Raw genomic sequence first — 25,774 nt, 5'->3', positions numbered from 1 at the left:
ACGGGTATCGGAGAGCGAGCGCCGCGTAGCTTCAAAAAAAAAAACCCTAAAATAACGGGGGAACAAATAATGCTCTGCAGCTTTTATTCACATTTGTTTATACGGAGATAAACCCGGAGTGAAGGCCCTCACAGCCGACGATCCGAGGACATTCATCACCGGCAGCAAAGCAGCCAGATAGAAAAATTGCTCTCTGGGGCTGCATAGCAGTCTCTCTCCCTCCCTCTCTGACTGCTACACACTACAGTAGATATACAGTATAAACACTTTCCCTGCAGTGGTGCCATGAGAGGTAAATGATCATAAAGCAGCACGGCAACGACCCCTGTTTCTTACCAAATCTGCAGTTAGAAAGCACCGCTGTAATTGTGTGTAATGTGTGTTTATCACTTAATGCCAAGTATGTGGGAGGCGTGGAAGCCACGCCCCCAGATCCTGCACCGATTCATAGACCTCCATCGGTTCAACCAAGAACACGGATGATGATGATGAGGAGCAGCTCCGGGTCCATCACGAGGACCTCGGGCCTTCAGGAAGGCTGCGGTCGCTGTCCCATCCAGCATCTTCCGTACCTTGGTGTATGACGGAGACTTGATTAGAAACCTCCGTCTCCGTGCAGATACGAAGCACCGCCGCCGTGTTGCGTTGATGCTTTCTGCTGTATCTGGGACGCGTCTCTGAGTAACACGCTCACAGCCTAACTGGATCACAGATGAAGTGATACGATTGGAACAGATGGTTCGAAACTGTTGGTTCACTCGCTAAGAAAGACCTGAAATACAACAGGAGGTCTGAAAAAAGTGTACGTGCATGAGGTGGCGTGTCTGCAAAGACTGCACATCTTGTCTAACATGAGATTTAAATGAGTTGTATATTTAAGCACATTGTCATGGTCCTCTGAATGAAGGAATTAGAACGACGAGAATGTTTCTTCAATCATTTCTCATATTGATTTATTGAATGTTGATGAATCAAACACAGATTAAAAAAACATCTGATGGGAAAAACATTTAAAAGGAAAACACAGAATTTGGGGGAGAAATAATATGGAATCTGGAAAAAACTTGAAATGGATTTCATCGGGCCCAAATGAGATTCATCCACATTTACTCCATATATATATATATATATATATATATATATATATATATATATATATATATATATATATATAGTGACTAATGTAACATCTGGTTCTACAGGACTGATTGGGACACCTGGGGGAATAAAAAGGGGCTATGGCGTACACATTTCCCCGTCTCCAATCAGACGTTCCTCTCATCACACGGACGAAACACGATCCTCCATTATTACCAGCCAGCATGTGAAATGTCAGGGCAGGTCTGTAAACGATACGCTACTACTAATTACGCTGATATTTCCAAGAGGAAAAACAAACCTCTCCGCCCTCTCTACCTGTTTCTGAAGATCTTTCTTTTTCTCCTATTTAAAATGTGGCTGCCTTCAGGGAGGAGAAGAGCAATCCCATTAGGAACACTTATATCTAACATTTAAGAACAAGTGTCGTCTCTCCACATCCTGGACTACAGACGTCCTCTTCCTCCCCAGTCAGTCAGTCAGTCAGTCAGTCAGTCAGTCAGTCAGTCAGTCAGTCAGTCAGCCAGCCAGTCTGGAGACTGGAAAAGGACTACGTGGTGGAAATGAATGAGGAAAACGCCACTCAGCCGCCCTAATGGACCCGCCAACTGTTCCCCAACACTGAGGACTTTACAGCAGCAGCAGTACAGCAAAGGTCAGGTGGAAGTGTGCCGCCCCTCCGAAGGTGTGTCATTTAACAACAAAAAGCTGGACTTCTGTCCTATGTTTGATGTGAACTGCACTTTCTAGTGTGTTAAAACATACTCTAAATTGTCAAAATGTTACGACCAGCTTTGAGCTATGCGGCCCCCAGGGGTCAAAGAATAGGTCACGCTAAAGACGTCTCGCGGGAGATGGAAGATCATTCCAACATCTTAACCCCACTGGGGATCACTATCATCATTAGGAGATGCTTTTGCCCCGGGATGGAATAAATGAGCCTTTAGACAGAATGAAACGGCCGGGCTGAACCACTGTGGGGAAAAGGAGGGGGGGGGACTCCACGAGTCCACCACCGGCCTCCATTAGAGGAGACAATGAGAGAGACGAGTCTTCAAGCTGTACTAGCGCTGAAATGAAAGAGATGACACACAGAGAGAGAGAGAGAGAGACCCTGTATTAGGGCTCCAGACAGTCTGGAAGAGGAGCGAGATGTGCTAGTCTGGTCCTGCAGACAAAGAGCCAGAGAGCGGACTCAGGCATCCCATTAGCCTTTGAGTCTAAATGTCAGTGTCTCCACTGGCCTAGTTCAGCAGGAGACCCCCCCCCCCCCCCCCCCCCCCCCACCGTGCAAATGCAGAAATACAAACAGAAGCAGAAAAACAAATCAAATGTCATGTGGGGGACGATTACAATGAGGTACACTCTTTGTCTCACTGATTTTGCAAATATGACATGTTTTTGAGACGCTATACTTGAAACATGAAATGAAGATTTTTTGTTGGTACCGAGCTCGGAGCTTCCAGGTGGACTTTGGATGTCACATCACACAGTCTGCTGATATCCTTGTAGTGTGAGTGTGAGTGTTCGTGTAGTTGGGTGTAGTTATGAGTTCATGTGTGTTACTGCAGCCCGGGGCCCTGAGAGTGGCCCTTGATGCCTGAGTGCGTTGTGTGACATTTCCCGGTAAAAGGCCATCGTAAACAAAAGCATCTCCACGAGGACCGACAACACGTTCTCTCCACCTTCCTCGGCTGGAATCACAACCTAATCTCTGCTCTGCACATTCTTCTTTTACAGCATCAACATCTCTCTGTCCTGCTGCCAATTTTCCAGACTTTAAAAAAAAAAGTGTTGAGATTCTCCATCCCCCCCCCCCCCCTCCTCTACTTTTCCCTGTGAGCTCTTATTCTCAGTGCTATTAACTGGTGGAGGGCTGCTGTCCAGGCGTTATGCATACTTGAGGTTAAATAGACCGGTTGTAGGAGGAGGGGATAAAAAAAAAAAAAATCTTTTGACTTAGCTTTAAGTAAACCTCTGCAATAAGGAGCTATTTAAGACAGTTGGCCTATTAAAGGAACCTTAACGATGGAAACAAATGGACACTGAGGAGGATAGTTAGTGAGCCGACACCACTCTGGGCCAATTTATACACTATATATATATATATATATATATATATATATATGTGCACTAATTGTATGCATTCCTTATATTCTTATTATGTATTATATATGTATGATGTATTACAATTCAGAGATGAGAAATGTTTATTTATTGGTAGGCAACATATTCCTCTCTCTCTCTCTCTCTCTCTCTCTCATATAATACAGCTGTAAAGATTACAAGACCTCTCATTACAGTGGGTCGGCATCTTGTTTCTCTTTTTAGATGAAACCGAACAAAGCAGACACAATAGAGTGGTACAGGGATGACGCATTTCCCCCCAAAAAAAATCAGCATCACACAGGAGTGGGAGTTTTCTATTGGATTTGGGATTTTTTTTGCAGAAAATTAGCTCCGTGGTTCGTGATTGTAGATCTCATTCCTCCATTCGTCAGCAACTCTCTTTAAAAAAACGTACAAAAGCCCCGGACTACCCCCCCCAACCCCCTCCCACCTCTGTTTGTTGACTGTACTTCTTATTTTATTCATCTTTTTTCTCTAGCAGAGTGTACTTTATTTCTGTACTTGTGTTCCACCGTCTTATTTTGGAAAACACTTATGTTTTATGTAATTAGCTTCCATTTCCCTTTAATGCCTTTGATGCGTTTAAAAACACAATATGGTAACACTTGTTATTCTGTACTGTGATTTGCACTTTGTGTCTCTAATAATATATATAATCTCTCCAGTTTATTTCAGGTGTCTAATGAAAACGCCACTGAGAGGAGGTAACTGGAGGTGCAGCTACCTGCTTCCTGGGTTTGAGGATGCATTCCTGCTCACTCTGCTGCCCCAGGTGTGATGTTAGATAGCATGACGTGTGGCCCCAGGTGTGTGTTTTAATCCGTCATCACACCTTTCCTACAGAGCAGCCAGGCACGAGAGTGCAGCCTTGAACAGTCGGCGTACACCATCTCTCATACAAACATGAATAATTACATACTAAACCAAACAGAATCTGGTAGTAAACTAACAGATAGGAGAAATTAGGGCTGGCCTATGTTTTTGCCATGGCAACGTATCGCTCACATGGTTGTTTTTTTTTTACAATCCACGTTCACAAAAGGGGGAAAAAAAAAATTGGCCATCCATCCATCCGCTTTCCTCCGATCCCACACAGCAATCACAGCATCTCTTCACCATCCCGTTACATGCAACTAAGCTCCTTTTTCTGACACACACACCATGCACACACACTCCACTGAGGCTGCCTGGGGTTTGTGGCTAACCCCATCCACATGGCCCGTGCTCTGCAGAGCCGTGTGGTGTTAAACATTATCAAAGGGAGTGTGGGGATTGAGGACAACTGGCAATCTCCCATTAAGTCGCCAGCGTGGTCACCGTGGTTTCCTTTAAGCGGCAGCAGAGTTAATAAAGAACATTTCCTCTCCGTTTCATCAGCGACTGGGATGCCGTCGGAACTGACTGTTAGCAATGCAAAGAAATATATTTCTAAATGGAAAGAAATCCATTCCGGAAAAAAAAGCATAACAATTTCCCTGAGATGCCTCCTAGCTGTTGTTGTTTTGGAAATTAGATTAAGACGCCGTTAGCGACTTTGAATAGGCTGCGTGATTCAAATTAAATACAGAAATACATACGTGGGAAATTAAATCGCAACGCTCTTAAGCTCAATTACCTCTGGTAGGATGTGGAGGCAGTAACCACACACACAGAGGGAGAGAGAGAGACTCAAAAGGACAAACTGAGACACACTGCGACTGATAAAAAATGCAGGAAGCTGGTTTAGCAGTGGCGGCGGCGGCGTCGCTGGGGAATTCACACACAATTGTTGACTTCCACGTAGAGAGAGAGACAATGAGTTCGGCTTCATTGACTTCTACAGAGGCAGTGAAGCACGGTAATTACCAGGGCTCAGACAGAGGAGGCGCTACCGCCACAAACACACGCACAGCCGAGGCACAAACACACACATGTTAACCTTTTTATGAGATTTTTAACCAACAGCCACACGAGGAAAATAAAAACTGCAACAAGACGGAGAGATTATTCTTCAGCCCAGAGGAGGCAGAAGAAGTAGTCGCAATTGCAAGTGATAGAGGCGGATAAACAATATCGTAAGGGGTAGAAATGTGCTACAGAGGAGGAAACTCATGGACCAAGAGGTATGAAGAAGAAAAAAAAATGAGGGATGAGGATCCCCAAACAATCTAATCTGTCCTTGAGTGCCCTCCTACTGCAGCATTGTTCTGCCGGAGCCAGATAAGTTGGGCGGCGCTGCAGTGAGTGAACACAGGAGAGGAGAGAGAAAAGAGAAAATCAATGATAAGAGTCTCCACTTGCCACAGTAAAGGACTGAGGTAGGTGGTGGAGGGTGGAGGGGGGGGGGGGGGGGGGGGTACAGGCTGAGGAGGGTGGAGCCGGGGCAGACTAAATGGGACGGAGCTAATAGGTAGACAGATGTGATGTTTGGAGTCTGGCTCGCATTGATCCTGGTGGGTGGGTGTGAGCCTTTATTCATCTCTGCAACAACCACAATTAGGAATATATATATATATATATATATATATATATATATATAGGTCTAATGTAAAGCCCCTCTGTGCTGCAGTCTGATGGGGGCACGTTTTCTCTGTGGCCCAATAAAGGGGATGCACAATATATATCGATTCAGCATGAATGTTGGGATATCAGCCATGGACCCCCAAGGCCTATAGAGACCTGGTGGAGGGACCCCCCATTACATATCATATAATGTTCCTTATTTCTCAACATAATATTAAACAAACAGGAAAATGTATATTTGCTTAACAGGTTGTTTTCATGTTCAGGTGTATTTTTAGACATTATCATTTTTGGAAGAAACAAAGTTTGGGATCAAATTATTTCTGGGACTCCCTGCAGTAACTCTGGAGACCCTCTAGGGGTCCTGGACCCCCAGGTCGAAGATGTCTGCACTAAAGCTAACAACTACAACTGTCAACTGTGGCGGCCAACCAGAGCCGGCCCACCTTGAAACCTGGACCCCATCTTGATTTAATTGGTTATCTACCTACCTATATACCTACATACATATATATATATATATATATATATAGGTATAGGTAGACAGAGAGAGAGAGAGAGGGGGAGAGAGAGAGCTCAGAAATGCCAATGCCGTGCAGCCCTAGGCCCAATAGTAGGTGACGGAGAGAAAGGGAGCCCATTCCTCCAAGTCCAAGATAAGCAAATCCCTTTTCCCCTGATGATGACATGAGAATACTTTCTGCTTAACGTCCCATCAGATAGGTGTAATATATACAACCTCTTTGTCTCCCCCCGATCCGGGGCCTGCTTAATTCATTAAACACTATCTTAAGTGGCTGAACTGATGGACTTCCATTATTCAAAAAGTTTCAGAGCAACTCCTCCAACATAATTACTTCCGTGCACACTGGTATCTAAATTAAAGTTAAATATTGGCGAAAACCTCCCTAAAGCTGCTAGAGGGACGGGGTGAGGGACTTGATGTTTTATGTGTTCATTTCCAAGATAAATTTGACTGCAAACAGATGAAAAAAAAAAAAAGAGAAGTATTTGCCATGAGTCTGTTCTGAATTTCCTGAGCGCTGTGGTGTTCTCTGTCCAAACATTCAGCGGTTAGGAAGGAAAGCTCGTACATGTTCACATTCTGACTGAGTCTAAATCCTCACAGTCACAGAGAAAAGAGAAAGGATGCTGGGGAAAAAAAGCATCGCTTCATTCCATCAATAATGTTCCGTGTCATTTTCCCATCCAGTTCCCACGGTCGGCGAGGAAGCTGCTGGTGATCCTCACCCAGCGAGTTTACGATGAGGATCGCACGTTGGTGTGTTTCAGACTGGTCTGGCCTCGGGACCCACCATCAGCCCTTCATGACAAACCCAAACCAAGGCACATTTTTCAACTCCTCACATGGATTTATGGTGCAGTTTGAACCTGAGAGGAACTACTTGGATATATAACAAACACTGTACTATTACAGCTATTCACTCACTTATCCAAGCATTAATCAGAAGGCTGACATAACAATCACAAGTTCAGTTTTCAGAAAAGACTCAGTTGGTGTTTTCATGCAAAAACTACTGAGAAGTATTTTCAAATTAAGTAGCTTTAGCTGAGTACACTCACTCTCTGAATCTATTACAACCAACAAAAAACCTTCACAATCATAGGAGTCTTTTCTTACATTAGATTTTGTTTGCCCACGTAAAGGCCCACAACAACCTTGACAACCAACAATGCACAATACAAAAAAAGCTCCTTCAAAATAAAAGCACAGGATTCTTCTCTTACATGTTTTTAAAGGCCCAGACTCCCTGAAAACGAGACCCACTGGTTTAGAGGGGGCGTCAATGTGTAGACCAAAACTAAACTGTAGACAACAAGGCCAGACTTCCTGGCTACAGATGACTCAGAGGTGCTCTCCTTAACCCCAAACATCAAATGCATCCAACGCTTTCTGACGAGACAGAACACTCAACCTGCTGGTCCGTCCTTCGGCTGCTAAAACCGACCGGAGGAAAACAGCGAGGTGGATGAGTCACCACTCAGTAAAAAAAAAACTGTCTTTGCTCCACAACTCCCTGGAAGCATCCTCGCCGGCCGAGCTCCTCCTGCCAACTATCAATTACCAGTAATTAGTGGACTAACCGGACTCGTTTCTCACTCCAAAACTCACAAGATTGAATGTACAGTAGCTGGGCGAGGGTTGATGACATCACTCCACCGCTCTGATAGGTCACAGCTGTGTAAATACAAGTCTGACAGACGTATGTGGTGTCTGACCGACATGTCAGTGTGTAGCGTACTGCATGAACACGGTTTAAAAACTTACTTCCCACAGCTACATGTTGGCGGTCTGTATAAGCAACGTTTTGGACGGATCGTCAAGAAATGAGTTATGTGGTGGAAATCTCCCCACAAGTATATCGGATGGACGGCCAGGGAATTTAACATTCTTGGTCCCCTCAGGATGAATTGCTGAGATTCCCAAATCCCTCGACTGGCTATTTGTTCCATACTTTTGGGTATCTGAGCAAATACCTGCAAAAGTCTCAGAATATTCAAATACTTTGTTTTTTCATTTTGGTATTCGGATATTCAATCTTCTGTTTCTCTTTTTTTTTTAACCCCTCAGGATTACAAACATGCATAAAACATTCAAAACTGTTCAGAAAATGCTTCTCATCCATAACAAAAAAATCCAAAGAATACTTTGTCTTTAATTAAACTAAGAAACCGAAGGTGTGGTGCAGTGCGAGGTCGTCCATCTCAGAGGAGAACAGAAAAAAAGGTCTGGGCTAGCAGCCGGGCTCTGCACAAGGGGCGGAGCCTATAGACGACCACCTCAAAACACTGCTGTTTAGGGCACGCGATGGTGACTTTGGAGGGTCCAGTTACACAGGGAGGGCTGCAGAGAAGCGACGCCAACATGGACAGAGAAGTGGAGACTAGTATGTGTTCTCGTCATGACATATTTTGTGAGGTATTGTACTGATTTAATGCACAAACTACCGACAAGGTAAGGTAAGTCGCCGCCTTCTCTGGGCTTCAAATATTCGCCGTTGATTCCTAGTGGAGCTCCGGAGGCTAGAAAACCACATGTTATTACCACCACTACTGCTAATACTACTACTACTACTATACTACTACCAACATCAAATGCAGTTTGAAACCCAAGGGCCTGGGCTGCACCAGATTTCTGCCTATTAAGGCAGTTTTTTCTAGCCACTGTCGCTGTAACGCCCCTGGGTGATGTTGGGACTTCTAGTCCTGCTGTACTGTAATTACACCTCATGGTGCAACCTGGACACATCATCAGTGATTCTCCCGGGATCACAGGGTGTTTCGGGTCTGAATCAGACACCCTCACCTGGGCGACCCAGTCAGGAGTGATCAGTCCCCCGCCACGCCTCCCCCCTCCTCAACCAACGGGAAGCCTTTTCAGACGCTTCCAGGATGTTTTTGATGGCTCTTCGCCCGTGCAGTCCACAAACCCCAAGGAGCCCCAGGACCCGGCGTAAGGACTTGCCTGCAATGGCTCAATGTGTTAAGTGTCCTGAGATGACTTGTGTTGTGATATGACACTATAAATAAAACTGAATTGAATATGTGGGAAAGCCCTAGCATTTTGTGTTAACATGATAAGATAATGTGAACATTAAAGGTAGTAAATGTCAGCATGTTGACGTAGAAGCATTCAGAACAAAGACTCACTAGTGTGGCTGCAGACGGCTGTTTAACTATCCATCCATCCTTCTTAATCAGTCCATCTTAAAACACACACACACACACACACAGCTGAGTGTCCCGTTAGGCGGAAGGAGTTCCTTTGTTTTTTTGGCATAGATTAGTGTTTCAGCTGTGAGGTAAGGACAGACCAATTTGTCAAAGAGAGAGCACGGAGCTAATCACATCAAAGGAGCCGCTAGCCGGCTAATATCAGCCCACGAGCAGGATGCCTCATTCATTAGTCCGCATCTGCAGGACAAATCACTTCTGTGCTGACACGCAAACACACACACACACACACACACACACACGAGATCACGAGATAAACAACGCATGGGGGGGGACATGTGATGTGATGAATTCGATGTGACGTCTTGTTTAACTTCGTCAATTGTTTGCGGTGCAACAACGGCTCGCTACGCGGACAAAGTGGTGCCGCAGAAGCACACCGCCGCAATCATGTGTATGCAAATGTGTGTGTCTGTGTGTGTGTGCTTCAAAGAAAAATGGCTTTTTTCCTCCATGGCACAGTTCCATTTAGAGCGCCTCCCCTCTGCTCGAGTGGAAATGCGGATCAAACGGATGAAGGATGCCCCCACGTCTTCTCCAACAAGGAGGAGATGAGGGGGGGGCGTCCATGAAGAATATTCTACCTCCTTTAGCTGTAATAGAGCAGAGTCGTGCCCTTCAATGCAGTGTCATTTGTCTCCATTTTGCCTGTCCAGTGGGCTCCCACATCCGACTCAGCGTTTCCCAACCAGCCCTCCCTCTGAGAAGACGAGCTCCGGGGGAGGGTTGGGTTTTTTTTTAACGGAGAAGACCGCAGCTATTCCACTTCTAACCAACCAACGTTACTCGGGGTAGAAACCTAAAACCACTAAGATGCTTATTTACTTAACAGACTCATTATACCGCGGTATGTCAGCCACAAGTACTTTCTAGACGGAGCGAGCGTCAACCACACATCTTTATCGGCCTCCCGTCAACTCAACGACGGTCTTTATTTCAAGTAAACACGTCCGGCTGTGCTTTTAGCGTGATCACCGTGGTTACCTTGGAACTAATCACGTAGGCGTGGGTAATGAGGAGCTATATAAAGCCTCTCTGATTGGCAGCTCGTTCCAGCTCGTGCGTGTTCGCCTGTCACATGGCTGAGATCGGTCGGCGTTTACGCTCCGCTTCTCTTCCGGAAATTCTTTTCATCATGGTTGCCGACGGCAACGACGACGAGGCCGAGTCTTTCATCACCGATCCCTATCGAGTGCTTTTATACCGCTTTCTATTTCTATTTTTCCTTTCTGTTCCAAGAAAACAAACTTCCTCGACTTCAGCCTTCAACCAAACGGCACCTTTTTTTACACACTTCTACTTTTTTATTTTTTATTTCTCCTCCACACAAACAGACATATGCACACGCTGTGATGCGTAACGAAATGAGCAAATAACAACCTACCTTCTGAAAAAAAAAGGAAACAACAGGAACTGTCAAATTGTCACTAAACTTTGTGATTTACCAAAGTAGGAATAACTTGTGCATACATTAAGTGACGCTTTCTATGATGAGAGTAGAGATTAGAAATAGAAACACAACCTCCGCTGACATAAGGGACATGAAAAAACACACCTGACCGGGGTGTCAATAAAGCTTTCTGACCGGCTGGAAATGAAAGTGGCGAGACGATGATGGGCTACAGATAAGATGCCTCCTTAGCCATTTCTCCCAGCTGGTGTGGGGGGTTCTGCTGCTTCTCTGTTCTCTGGCTTTGAAGCTGTAATGCGTCTGATGTGTCATCCATCCCAGCATCTGCAGGACAAAGTGACGGCATCGTCGCCGAGACACAGTGGGGATGAAGGTGGTCGGCCTTTTTAGCACGATGCTGATGTGAATTCATTAAAAAAAGAACTTTGCTCAGTTAAATATCATCTGGCTGCTGTGAAAGCCCACGTATGCCTTCATGAACAACAGAAATCTAACGGTTCACATGGAGGATTTGTGTTTTTTAACCACTGAGCTCTGCCAACTCATCCATCATGTGGAAGACATCGAGCCTCCAGCTGACGGATCAACACTGCCGAGTTCAGTGGATCCAGATTTTGTGAGGCGGTGTTGGTTTGGACATGTTTTTAGTTTGGGTTTCATTTTATGCACTTTTTGTCTTATTTGGGGAGTTTTGAGTGACTTCCATCGGGAAGGAATGTGTGTTCTGGGTGAACATCCAGCTCCATGTCGTCCTCATACTAAGTAGTTAACATTCAGAGGAATGAATAGAAGAATATGGGCCGTTATGAAAAGAGGCGATCCCATTATCAGGATGATATTATATCATATTTCCAGGATAATGGTAAATATGAGTTTTCTAGCTGGCTACCATGATAGAGAAGTGAAAAGTCTGATATTAAAAAGACACAAAGCAACATTTCTGTTATTTTTCCTGTTTTATTCATCTTTTATTTATGCAGGGAGATCGACAAGTATTTGATTTGATTTTTACAACAACAAAAAAACATGTGCATCACATCTGTGACACATTAAAACATATTTGTTTCTCAACCAAATGTTAAGTGATTCCAGTGTGTTTGAGCACATTTCAATGATAATATCGTGAATCACCATCACATCAGGATAATGGTCCAGTTCCTCATTACATTTATTTTCTCCCACGTCCTCTCTCTCCTCTCCCCCCCCCCAGCCCGGAGGTGTCTGCCTGGGAGGCACGTCAGCCTCTCTCTCTCTCTCTCTCTCTCTCTCTCTCTCTCTCTCTCTCTCTCTCTCTCTCTCTCTCTCTCTCTCTCTCTCTCTCTCTCTCTCTCTCTCTCTGCCACCGTGGCAAATCAATTCTTAATAAACCATCTGAAGGCTTCCTCTGCTTTACCTTTCATTTCCCCCTCCTCAAAGCTGCCGGGCAAATCAAGCCTGCCAAGAGGATGAGAGGGAGCAAGCAGCAGGAGAAAGCAGGAGAAAGCAGGAGAGAGGGAGCGATGTGGGGGGGGGAGACGACCCAACACCTACAATTAAATTAACAAATCACTGTTCCTAATTAACGGGGGATTCCGAGCAGCAGTGTGACTGACGTGGCCGCTGCTTATGCTGCTGTCGGTGCTGCCGCCGCCGTGGGAAGACGAGGAGGTGGGAAGACGAGGAGGAGGAGGAGAGGAAGTCGAGGAGGTGAAGTAGGAGAGGAGGAGGATGGGGGAGGAAGAGGAAACCGAGGAGGTGAAGGAGGAGAGGAAAGCTTCATAAAAACTCTCCGCAGAGCCCCCTGAGCAAATAGTGAGGCTGTTCATTCTCCTCCTCCTCCTCAGTTTCCTCTTCCTCCTCCTCAGTTTCCTCTTCCTCCTCCTCCTCCTCCTCAGTTTCCTCTTCCTCCTCTACTGTTTCCTCTTCCTCCTCCTCCTCTACTGTTTCCTCTTCCTCCTCCTCTATTGTTTCCTCTTCCTCCCCCTTCCTCCTCGGTTTCATCTTCATCCCCCCATCTCCTCCTGGGTTTCCTCCCCCCCCTCCTCCTCCTTGTTTTCCTCCTCCTCCCCCCTCCTCCTCCTAAGTTTCTTCCTCCTCCTTCACGGTTTCCTCCTGCTCCTGGGTTTCCTCTTCCTCCTCCTCAGTTTCCTCTTCCTCCTCCTCGTTTCCTCCTTCTCCTCTTCCTCCTCCTCCTCCTCGGTTTCCTCTTCCTCCCCCCATATCCTCCTCAGTTTCCTCTCCCCCCTCCTCCTCCTCCTTGTTTTCCTCCTCCTCCCCCCATCTCCTCCTCAGTTTCCTCTCCCCCCTCCTCCTCCTCCTAAGTTTCTTCCTCCTCCTTCATGGTTTCCTCCTCCTCCTCCTCCACCTCCTGGGTTTCCTCTTCCTCTTCCTCCTCCTCAGTTTCCTCTTTCTCCTTGGTTTCCTCTTCCTCCTCCTCTTCCTCCTCCTCAGTTTCCTCTTCCTCCTCCTCTTCCACCTCCTCAGTTTCCTCTTCCTCCTCAGTTTCCTCCTCTTCCACCTCCTCAGTTTCCTCCTCCTCCTCGGTTTCCTCTTCCTCGCCCTTCTTCCTCCCTTATATGGAATCACTCCTCCCTGATGTATTTCTCTCCCCTACCGCTCCGTCTCCATCCTTTGCATACGTGTTCTCCTAATGAGGTGTGATTGACAGCTGGATTACACCGTCGCTTTGTAATCCTTTCAGTTCTGCGTTTAGGATAATCACCCCCCCCCCCCCCCCCCCCTCCAGACCAGGGCGTCGCTCCTCCAGAGACAACTAAATGTAGGAGCGTGCACGAGTATGAAAGCCAACGTTTAATTGTGTGCGACTAACCTCTCCCAAAGCCCAGTTCACAGGAGGTTAATAAAACATTCATTATCTCCGCTGTGCACGGGAGGCTAACCGTCTGCCAATCACCGCCGGCACACCGCCGCTGCGTTGCCCGGTAACCGCCGGGCACCATCGCGAGGAGCCGCTTCCTGTCCGGAGCTAAGAGGAAGCGTCCTGCAGCTCCTCCTCCTTCGTTCTTACACAGAGATGAGCAAACACTCCACATCAGTGGCTGCTCCTCTCGGCCTTCCTCCCCCCTCCTCCCCCTCCTCCCCCTCCTCCCCCCTTACACCCTCACAGGAGCTTGTTCCCTCGCGGCCACAGGATTCACTTTGTTTTTGATCATTCTGGAGATTCAGAGCGAGACAACTTATCTGCTTCTCCTACGTTCTCCCAGGCCCAGAGGAGAGAGAGAGCGGGGCCCTTTCATTACCCTCGCTCTTTTTTTGCCTCTTTTCCTCTGATGTGTTGAAGAAGAAGAAAAAAGACAATAGAGCGATAGGGAGAGGGAGAAGAAAGGAGATCTGGCCAGTGTGCTTTTTAAAATTGTGTTGGTCCCCGAGGCTAGAAAGTGTCCGGCTCTCCATCCTACATTTAATCATGCAGTTTGACCGATTCAAGGCTTTTAAAGGCGTACAGATGGAGGAGTGCTGCGTAGTCACATACCAATCCTCTGGTTCTCCATGGGCTGCATCACGGACGACCAAGCCTCCATATCGAGACGAACGACAGGTTAAATGATACGCAAGCCTCTGATTATTCAGGTCAAACCTTTATAACACACACGGCAACAAACAAATTAGCCCTTGTACTATATTTAAAAAATGATTACGCTGCAGTAAAAAGTCCAAAAACAAGACGTGGATTGAATCGTATACCGTTAAATGCAATCTTCAATTTAGCAATGTTAATGAGTTATTGAATACGTGCAGCTTATTAAAACTCCATAACAACTGCTAGGATGATCTGTCCGTGACAAATTCTTGTTTTATTTATTATTGTGAAAGAGCTTGACTAAAATATTTCTTTTGAAAAATTTCCTGCTGCTTCCCATTAAACAAAAGCAAAAACACACAACAAACAAAGGCGTTTTTGGCCAGAGATCAACACTGTGACATCACACATCATGAGACAAACAGCAGATGGAAAGTTTTGAAGTATAATCCTACAACATCAGCCGCTACTTTGATGCTACATGTAGATTCAACCCCCTCTGAATCCTGTGTGATATCCATCAGAATGTACTCTTTTTAAATACACCAGCCATGTTTGGGTAGCTCATAACTGCAGCCATCGTGCAGTTTGCCCAGCGGAGCGAGGGCCACATTAACGCCCTCGCCAGTGGCGTTATCGGCCGTGACGAGGCTTCCCGAGCCGGCATCACACGCCGCACAAAAGTGTTTTATCTCCTTCACAAAACACAGCCGCACTCAACAAACGTGAACAGCCACTCCACTAATGGTGGAGACTATAAAGCAAAAAAAAAAGAAGTAGCGTTTTGGAACATAAAACAGCAAACTTAAACAGTCCAGCACGAGGGAAAGGCATGATGGGTAATGATGGCGTTTGGCTACGGCTGCCAGACTCGTGGATCACGGCTCTGCAGACTTGGAGCCGGATAGAAGGCGGTGACTTTATGGTGACTCGTTTGTGAAATGCGTTGTTGAATACTTAATGAACTTTAAACATAAGCGCATCATTTTCCTTTTTTAATACGACTCTGGAAAAATCAGATGCTCGTTACACGATGAGGTAGCGGAGATGCAAAGCCCATAAACAACGTCCCCGAACATTTATGGAGCTCTCCATGAAGACATGGACATATATGGATGCATGCTTTGACACAAACACATTTATTTTTAAGCATTTTGAGCATGTTGGACTATAGAGTGGTGAAGCCCCGCCCCTTCCGCTAGACTCCCATCTGCGATCGCAACAAACGTTTGGGTCTCAATGCAGATAATTTAATTATTTGCTGGTCCCAGTCGTTATATGCCCCAAATTAGAAATATGTTGTTTGTGGATTTAAATGATAGTTTGACCGTTTATTGTGTAATTGTTGAGTTTAAGGCTGTAGAGGAAACACAATGAGAGACTCCACGTGGCGTATGTGACGTCACGTCATCACCCTTTCTCACAGCGACTCAGTGCCGATCAAACCAAGATGTTAGGTCTGGTCATGCTTTCGGTTCCCGTCCCATGAGAAGACGAGGAATCGCTGGCTCAAACTGACGGATATCGTTCACGCCGAGAGCAGCGACGAGGTGGAGTTCACACAAAACCTACCATTATCTAACTTCTTCACCATAAATCATGGTTTTGTTTGCATGCAAAATTATCTTTAAAAACCACAAACAACAAATGTGAAATATATGGCACAATTCAAACGGGACCAGAACATAATTTCCATCTCGCCATAGGAATACATGCATCAGAAATTCATATTGAGGTCCCATGTACCGGGAATAGAAAGGCGGGACTTCACCACTCTATAACTCCGAGGTCAAAGAACAGAACAGTTCCCTCTGATCTTCATTCCAATGAAACTCAATATTTCCACTTGTGTGTTTTACATTGATATTGCAGTTGGTGTTATATTTCTAAAAGAGTACCATCACATATTCTCGGCTGTCAAATCGGTGTTAGTAGCATCTCCAAATCAATGAGGTCTAGTGAATCAAAAAGCTATTTTTGTTAAAGATCTCCACTAAATTGCCCTCCTGCAATCAACTCTGCCAAAAAAAAAAAAACGTCCTTGAGCAATAATTCAACATTCAACCACCTCTAAAAAGCAGAGCCGAATTATCCGGCTGCCTTCCAACCAACAGGGAGATAGAAGGACGGGAACTATCTTGACATCAGACACTGTTTGCAAAACATCAGAGCTCCTCTGGAAGCCACGTATTAGCTTTTAACCTGCAGACGTCCCGGGACTCATCGTCGTCTCCTCATTAATTAACATTACCGTTTCTCGACCCCCGGCTCCCTCCATCCCTTTCCTCCCCACCGCCCCCCCTTATTCTCCTGCATGTCTTCCCCGTCTTCAGAAGCAAGGATTCGACTGCGTGCCGAAATCAAGAACTTAATGGGGGAACATTCACAGGGAGTTCAGGACACAATTAGTGATAAGCAGGCAGCCACGTCTTCCGAGGGGGCTTCCGTCCTTTTCCGTTTCATCCTCCCGTTAACAAAGACGAAGGGATCTTCAAGCAAACGGAATAGCATATGAGGCTGTAATGCTGTCGGATTTGTCCTGCCCACTTTCTCAGAGAGATCATAGACTTCTGCAGGCTTGATTAGAAAAGTGTGAGAAATGGACAGAAGTCTCTTTAATTAACAATAATGATCTGGAGCGGGGGGGAGAAACGAGGCAGGGAGGAGAGATAATTGAGGGTTGGAGGTGAGAACCATATTTCACATCCCTCATTTTTATATCATGAGGAGTTTTCATAACAATGGCTGTAAATGAGCTTTTAGTTCACTTCTCTTAAATTATGTTTAGGACTTGAGGAGCAGAGGAGGATGAGCTCATGCATTTTTAATTTGCTCAGCGCTTAAACAGTAATAGAAATTGAAAGTGGGAGACGGAATAATCACCGACTGCATAAAAAAAAAGGGTGTCACCCGGCGTCTCGGGCCGCATCCCCTCGCCCGCCTTTATCGCAGCACGCCAGCGCAAATAAAAAGTGATGGAGCGGCCGATGGCTGAATCATCACTTTTATGGGTTCGCCTTCACGGCGGCTTCCTTTCTAACGTGATCAATTAGGCTGTAATTAAAAACGCTTCCATCCACAAACAAGAGGCAGCGGAGGAGCGAGTGGGCGAGGAGGCGAGGAGGACGCCGCCGCGGTTTTGGGCCTAGGGCCAAAGCCATGCTGGAGGAGTGGGCGGGCCCCGAACCCAGAGAGGGAGGGGGGGATCTAGTTCCCATTTGTTTCAGAGTGCCGTAATGGGTTTTTGTGTTTCTCGTGCACTAACAGCATGTGATAATGTGCTGCCTTATCTCACACTTCCTCCCTCTGAGAGGAAAGTCTCTCCCCCACCTCCTCTGACAGTAGCCCAGCTGAAGGACATGGTCAGTGTGACACTCGAGCGGAGAGAAAACAGCCTTGTAGGCTTATCGTTATCCTGCCGGTGTAATCCCTGTCCACCGCATCCCGGCAGAGAGAAAAGCCCGGGGAAGCGCCTCGCCTCGTCTCGCTCCTGTTGACACAACTATTTTACCAAAGACAGCAGGGGACACCTTACAAGAGGGTGCAGGCTTAATCTGACATCACCAACAAACCTCCAGCCGCAGAGGAAATGTACATATATGCATGAGAGAGAGAGAGCTAGTACTGTCCCCTAGACATCTCACAGAGCATGTGTGCATTAAAGCAAAGTATTTAAACGGCTTTAATGTCTTTGGGGGGACCAGAACCTCCGACCCCCGAAGGTTCCAGACCAAGGCAGGCGGTCTCTTAATGCACCGAGCAGATGCACACGCACACACACACACACACACTCAGCAGAGTAACTCAATCTGCAGGAAGTCTCCCACATTTGGTCATTCACTCTCCTCCCCCTCCCTCCCTCCCTCCTCGTCCTTCCTCTAAAAACAAAAAGGCAGAAGGTGTCAAAACTCTCATTAAAAATAATGCCCTCCACCTGCTTCCTTTCTGTTCTTGTCCTGTTTGCCTTCCTAATGACCATCTTGGGGGGAAAAAACTGGCAAATTCTCCAATATGCAGGGAGCGTCCGGACAGCATCTCCGTGGAGGATTTGATTGGAGGATCACAATTTGTTGTTGGGATAATCGTCGGGAGTGATTGGCTGCTTTCTCTAACATGGAAGAGCCTAATTTAAATAATATAGCAAGTATCATGTAGTAGTTTTTGAAATGTATTTGATTAGAACAGGAATTCATATGATTCATGACTACCTTGTTTACGATGGTTTTTAATACGTTTTTCAGTAAAAAAAAAAAGATGTGAATGCAAAGTGATACCAGAAAGTCCATCTTTAGTTTTAAAAAAAGACATATTTTGGGCCATTTGGCTAAATCATCTTTACGACGAGCGTCGCTGGATCATCCACACACCATCCAACCTATCAGACACATAAATCAGGTCTAAAGTTACACCATAAGTAAATACATATATATATATATATATATATATATATATATATATATATATATATATTTACTTATGGTGATGTATTTACAGCTCCCTGAGGTCAGATTAGCCTTTGCCCTGAGCATCATAAACCAGCACCTCGGTGTCTTCACCGCTTTACAAGACCTCCAACAAATGTCAGCCTCGTGCGTCTCTGTAATTAATAACCATGGAGATCTCCCTCCTATTGAATAGCCATAAGCCATAAAAATGCTATAATTCAACACGGATGGCGAAGATCGAGAGAGAATTAGGATCCGTGGTGATATTTTGTATTGTAACAGAGACACATGGACGATTCAGAACAATGAAAAGAATCATATTAGAGATTTTGCATGAAGTAAAACACGGAGATCCAAAAGCTAATAAGGAGAGGAAACAATGAGAGCGAGTTGGGTGGAACAAAAGGAGGTTGTATCCCAGTTTAATCTCCACGAGGACGGCTGCCTGCTATAGACCCAGATAACACTGCAGGCTGGGTATCATGAGATTTGGGGCAAAAGGTAAACAGCAAATCAAAACAATCTAATTCTGTTTGAGCGTGAAGGGAAAAGAGAAAATTGATGTATTGTCCATCCCTGCGGAGCGACGAGAAGAAATGGGATCTTTTATTCAGCTCGTATGAGTCACTCCTTCCAAGTGGACTTCTGTCCCCCCACATCAGTCAGAGAGAGGGGAGGCTCACACACTATTTCTGGGCCAGAGGAGGAAGGGATTTGCATCCGACGCAGAGCATTCTGTAAGGTGATTGGTGAAATTGAGCAATTTCACCGTATTTCAGATTCTGAGTTTCAAGCTGCTAAAATTACGTTCGGAATACAAAACGTGGCAAAGTAACGTCCCCGGCTAGTGGATTTTGAATCCATCGCAGGAACGCTACAAGGCAAAGAGACCAAGGCAAAGAGAGTTTTGGAAATATTATCCTGGAGCTCAGAACAATTTGTTTTGTTCCGAATGCAAAGCCCTGGCGTCCGTTTCTTCTGGTTATCCTTCTGGTGGGGAAGAAGAACAAGGAGGCGCTGAAGGATCTGGGTCAGAGACGCAAGGCGTACATTCAAACGCCATCAGTTGCAATGTCAATCTCTGCTGAATGGCCGTGTGTCTAAACACACACTAGAGTGAGTGTGTGGGTGTGTAAGAGAGACAGAGAGCGAGAGAGAGAGCTTACGGTGCATATTAAAGTGTATTTATCAGTACAATAGCCATCCTGAGGCTGGTCAGGAGGGTTAAGGACAGATATGGTCATTTTAATGCAGGCTTTCATACGGCATTCATTCTGACTGGAGGGGGGGGGGGGGGGGTCACATGATCCAACTGAAGCCAAGCATCAGTGGAGTTTTCTAGAAAACAAAGTGATGACTGCAGAGAAAATCTCCAATTCCTTCTGAAAAGCTGCACTGTGGACGTCAGCAGTGTCGTAGCTCAGGTACCGACATGAGAAACACACACACACACACACACACACACACACACACACACACACACACACACACACACACACAACCACAGACACACACACACACACACACACACACACACACTCAGACACACACACACAGACACAGACACACACAGAGACACAGACACACACACACACACACACACACACACACACACTCAGACACACACACACACACACACACACACACACACACACACACACAGACACAGACACAGACAGACACACACACACAGACACACACACACACACACACACACACACTCAGACAAACACAACCACAGTCAAAGTGAGGGCTGCCCAAAACCACCAGAAACCCAAACAAAGTCCAAGGTCAGCAGAGTGGGCTCGCTGGGCCGAAACCACCGCCGTCCCTGGCTTCCATTACAGGAAGCGACTCAGCAGCAGAGAGACGGGGATGGTAGGGACACACGGGATGAGGTTACGTTCGCCGGCTCTGTTTATCCGAGGGAGTCTGGCGGGCTCCAAGTCCTCCTCCTCAGTGAAAAAACAAATAAATAAAAACGCTCCAAACACAGCCACGGCGTCGATTCAAATATCAAATTATCTTAAACATCCGACGGTGAAACAGACTCTGACTGAGTACCTGCATTTGTTATGCAGATTATGCAGCAGCAGAAACCGTTTTTGAGTGGTGTGTGTGTGTGTGTGTGTGTGTGTGTGTGTGTGTGTGTGTGTGTGTGTGTGTGTGTGTGTGTGTGTGTTAAGCAGGCCTGGTGGAGCTCTACCTCTAATGGTGCCCAGAGTGTGTGAGTGATAAAGAAGCAGTCATACCTCGAATGAAAACTGGGCACAAAAGACAGCAGGCGAACTCGCCACTGAATGTGTCATACATACTGCACGCGCACACGCACACGCACACACACACACACCTACAAAACAAGGTGAATGAGATCTCTCACTCCTTAAATCCATTATCTTAGCTCTTAAACCCTGCTGCTCATACAAAAAGGTGGAAATCAATTTGCTGCTTTAATGTAAAGTGGAAAATACGGCCTCATTAATGCATTCCTCCACAGACTGGTCAGCTGGAGTTTTACATCCCTGTCTGTCCAAAATGTCATCACTGCATGATTTTACTCCCTAAATCAACGTTTTCAGGCAGATTATATAATGTTCCTTATTAAACCGGCCAATAATAATGTGTAGTGCAGCCTATAGTGCCATGTATAACAGTACGTTGTAATGATGGATGGACACAATGCTAAGCCATTAAAATATTTTACATTTTAAAAATATTAAACAAATAGGAATATTTATATGGTTGTATTCATGTTAAGGTGTATTTTTGGACGAAAAGTTTGGGACCAAATCATTTCGGGGACCCCCTGCAGTAAATCTGCGGACCCCCTGGGATTTTGGCTGCGAGTTACGGTTTTAGTTCTAAGATCAGCTCATCCTTCGAGTCCAGGTGAAGACATTCGCTGCAGGTGTTCCTGAGATATCACGTTCATAAGGACGGGGATGGACACACAACGCCCGCAGCCTCGGGGACGTAATAAAAACATCATCATTCCTCAACACCGGTAAGATATGCAAGTCATATCTTCCTGGGCGGTCATTAACTTTGGCAACTTGCTTTTCCACATGAACAGAGAGCAAATCAATCCACTCAGCGGGGGAAGAAAGCAGAATGCAGAATTTATACTTAGACGTGTTTATTGAACGTGTGCATCAATGAAAAAATAAATAAATTAAAAAAGCCTCAGTCGGCCAAAACATTTTTTTAGGAAGCTGTCTAAACGAGCATCGCTGCTGATTAAAAGGAGATCAATCACAACATAAGCGGATGATAACTCGGCTGAAAAATGAAAATATCCAAAAATCTAAGATGCTGAAGAAAAATGATGAGCACACAAAGAAGCTTTGCTCCAACTGAAGTAAATCAATTTCATCCGCTGACACCTTTTTTGTATTTTTAAATAGCACCATTTTAGACGCATTGTCCAATATTTAGCCTTGGTTTTTTTCCTTCCCAGCTTCGGCTTTGTCGTCCCGTTTGATGCGGCTAGTTTCAACAACCAGCTCTAGACTTTTAACATTTTTATGAAAATTGGTACTTCAGACACAAAATAACAAAAATGTGAAATGTAACACCATCCTCCTCCCTGCCGACCTCTCGTCTAGACCCACGCATCCTTCCCATCATAGTCAAGGTCCTGGTTCTGTCCTTCCTATTACCCCCCCAGTGGCTAACATATGAATGTGTGTGTGTGTGTGTGTGTATGTGTGTGTGTGTGTGCGTGTGTGTGGCTGTCATTACTCCTGCCCCCCCATTTGACGGTTTTGGGTTAAACAATGTTATTATTAAAGCCTTACAAGAGTAGCTTCCCGCCTCCCTCCAGTGACATCCTCACCAACTATAAATCAACTGCCTGAGCCCTGTAAATCTCACACAGTGTGTGTGTGTGTGTGTGTGTGTGTGTGTGTCTGTCCGGTCATTGCAGCTGCACATGAAGATGACACTGCAGCTCCTGAGCCCGTGGTACTTCAGCGAGATCCTCCCAAACGCCGTCAAGGAATCACATGATTCATGTTAAAGGGAAGCATATAACGGGATTTGAGGCTGTAAATTAATTACAAGTCTATGTTTTATGAGTCGAGTCGAGTTTTTGTGCAGCTTACATAAAAAAATTTAAAAAAAACACACACATTTTGCTAACCATAATTTGAATTTTCCAACCACTGAAAATGCCCCCTGTTAGCCCCGCCCCCCGCCTCCGAGACCAAAGCAGGATAAATAATGCTCTCTGAAATCCACGGCTCCTTGTGCAGCAGTGATGGCTCATTCTCTGATTGTTTGTGATTGTGTTGACACCCCCTGCTGGGCTGAAGACATCACTACCGCACGCAGAGCCCTGCTCACCCCCGGCGGCGGCGACGTCCCCGTATCCAATCCCACTTCCCCCAACACGATACACTGAAGTTAATGAAACACTACAACAACAAAAAACACACCAAGCGGATCCCTTCCTCCAGACTCACTGCAGCAGAATACACTCAAATATAGACACACGGAGAGGAAAGAAGCCAGAAATATGAACCCAACTGTACTGTTTGTACTCGTGCCCGTGTGCCTATGAGCGCACACACACACACAAACACACGTCTAGACAGCTGAATCCCAGGCAGATCTCTCACTGCTAAAGGAGAGTGAGACATATATATTGTGCAGCTGCCGAAAGACGCCGTCGACCCCACAAAAGAGCTATTGTGCTCCCACAGCAAAACAATGCAGCTTAGCTGAGCTATGAGGGGGAAAAAAAACCCATCGGGGATCAATAGAGAATTGCAATTAGCCCACATTGGCAGGAGCGGTGCCAGATTAGACGCAGGATGTCGATTCCATTTCCTGCACTATCAGGCCCTTCAAAGTTGGGCCGGCTCGCCATGGAACCGGTGGCGACGGCGCTCGTCGGCGCAGGACGTAAGTGTGAAGGGTGACCGTTATTACCGTGATCATAACATCAGTAGCTGAGCAAAAAAGTCAGGTAAGAGATTCGAGCATATAACAAGCAAGCATGTGTACTTTTTGCTGTTTCGCTGAAGCAACAGCACGTTAACGACAGCAGAGTGGCTCCTCATCAACACATCACAGCTGCAGCCGTTTGCAATATCATCCTCGGCATCAAACACACAATTCTATCCGTTGAAAAAAAAAAAAACACACATTTTCATCCGCTGGCCTCAATGCAGAGAGAGAGGGGGGGCTGTCTACTCGCTGACTTGCAAATGAAAGCTCTTACCTTTGCGTGCGCCCTGGCCTTGTAGTACATCCCGTGAAATCAGCACAGAGTAGAAGCTTTGTGAGAAGCCGGGTCGGCAGGGACCTTTGGATGCATGCTCGCCATTATTCCTCTGGAAGGGAAAGAGAATACAAAAGCAAGACATCGATAAACATGGATTTCCATTGATTTTTCTGGCTTCTTTTTGGCCCTGAGCCTTTGGTGTGTGTGTGTGTGGGGGGGGGGATACATATATATATATTCAACAAGTTGGCTCCATAACACAAATGAGGACATTCAGTGAAACACACACACACACACTCACACAAAGAAAGAAAACAGAAAACAGGATGCAGCAGGATGTTCTCACCCTTACTGTCTCACAGAGTCCAGAGATCTGATGAGCACCGAGTGTGTGTGTGTGTGTGTGTGTGTGTGTGTGTGTGTGTGTGTGTGTAGGAAACTTTGCACCTAACATTTAGTGCCCGCTGTTGGTTATTGAACGTTGTGTGCCGCCACAAGAGCAAAAATGCGCGCGCACAATTACGCACACACGGCCACGGGTGCCAAGGCTGTCTGGAGAGCGGGTGAAGAAGGAGGCACGAGAACACGCACGAGAACACACACACACACACACGCACACACTCGTCGTTAGCACGGAGGAGTCAAACACATCTAAATGCACATGGACAGGAGAGCAGCGGCGAAGGAGCCGAGAAGCGCAGACTTCATTCTCATTATAATGATTAAACGAGAAGGGGGGGCACATTACAACTTTAAAATAAGGGGGGGGGGTGGGGGGGGGGGGGGGGGGCTTTCTTGTGGAGAGCCGCATATGCGAGGAAGAAATACGATGACTAAATGAGTTTGACGATGATGATGAAGATGAAGGCGACTGAAATGCGCTGTAATTTGAATTTCGGATGTTGCAGCCTCGTGATGATCCGGAGAATAATAAAAACATAACATGGGACGATGCTAGATCATTAACAGATCTACTTTTCTTCTCTACGTCTCTCTCTGAAAACCTCCAGATTCATGAGCAGCGGGCTAATTAGCGGACTTGTCGGGAGACGAGGAGCCGCGCTGCGCCGCCGCCGCCGCATCACCACCGGACTCCATGCACACACACTTTACACAAGCTTATCATGTGCTATCTGCACATCGAGACTCCCAAAAACTTCACTATACACACACACACTAAAAAGCCACTGAAATCTCACCCTGGCCGTGTGCAGAAGAAGCGCCGCTGTCAGGACCAGAGCGAAGTCGGACCTCATCGTGGCGAGCGAGAGCCGGAGCCAGAAGCCGCCTTTGGACGAGGAACCAGAAGAAGAAGAAAAAGAAAAAGGGAGATTCTTAATAATGATTGTCCAATAATGGTGTTAATCCCCCCGTCTCGTGCTGCTCGGGCTTCCTCCGTAACGTCCCCCCGTCCGTCTCCGTGCGCTCCGCGAGTGTGCTGCAGCTCTGCCCCCGACTTTCCCCGGCTCTCTCATCTGCAGGTAAGCGCTCCGCTCAGCACCGAGGCGCAGCCAGCGTCACTCTCTCTCCCCCCCTCCTATCACCCGGTGCAGGGAAAACTCCACACACACATACATGCACGCGCACGCACATGCACACGCACGCACTTAAAGAAACACTAGTTTGGATCAAACGAGACGACGGTGCCCGCGTGTTTCACTCCGTCTACTGTGGCGGACTGATAT

At 46.2% G+C, this 25,774-nt stretch overlaps 1 protein-coding gene across 1 annotated transcript in view; it reads right to left on the bottom strand.

Annotated features, from left to right (window-relative positions):
- LOC311017586 (cadherin-4-like) overlaps positions 1-25,512 on the bottom strand; it is a 215,115-nt gene extending 189,603 nt beyond the window's left edge. Inside the window, exons 1-2 of the mRNA XM_084016029.1 lie at positions 25,289-25,512; positions 24,087-24,198 (exon numbers count right to left, since the gene is read on the bottom strand). Of these exons, the coding sequence (XP_083872155.1) occupies positions 24,087-24,198; positions 25,289-25,345 (169 nt within the window). The 5' untranslated portion in view covers positions 25,346-25,512. The remainder of the gene's footprint in view (positions 1-24,086; positions 24,199-25,288) is intronic.
- Positions 25,513-25,774: the final 262 nt, after the last annotated feature.

This window comes from Eutrigla gurnardus (assembly GCF_963514095.1).
Source record: "Eutrigla gurnardus genome assembly, chromosome: 8".
Taxonomy (NCBI): Eukaryota; Metazoa; Chordata; class Actinopteri; order Perciformes; family Triglidae; genus Eutrigla; species Eutrigla gurnardus.
This window is presented reverse-complemented; position numbering and strand designations above follow the sequence as displayed.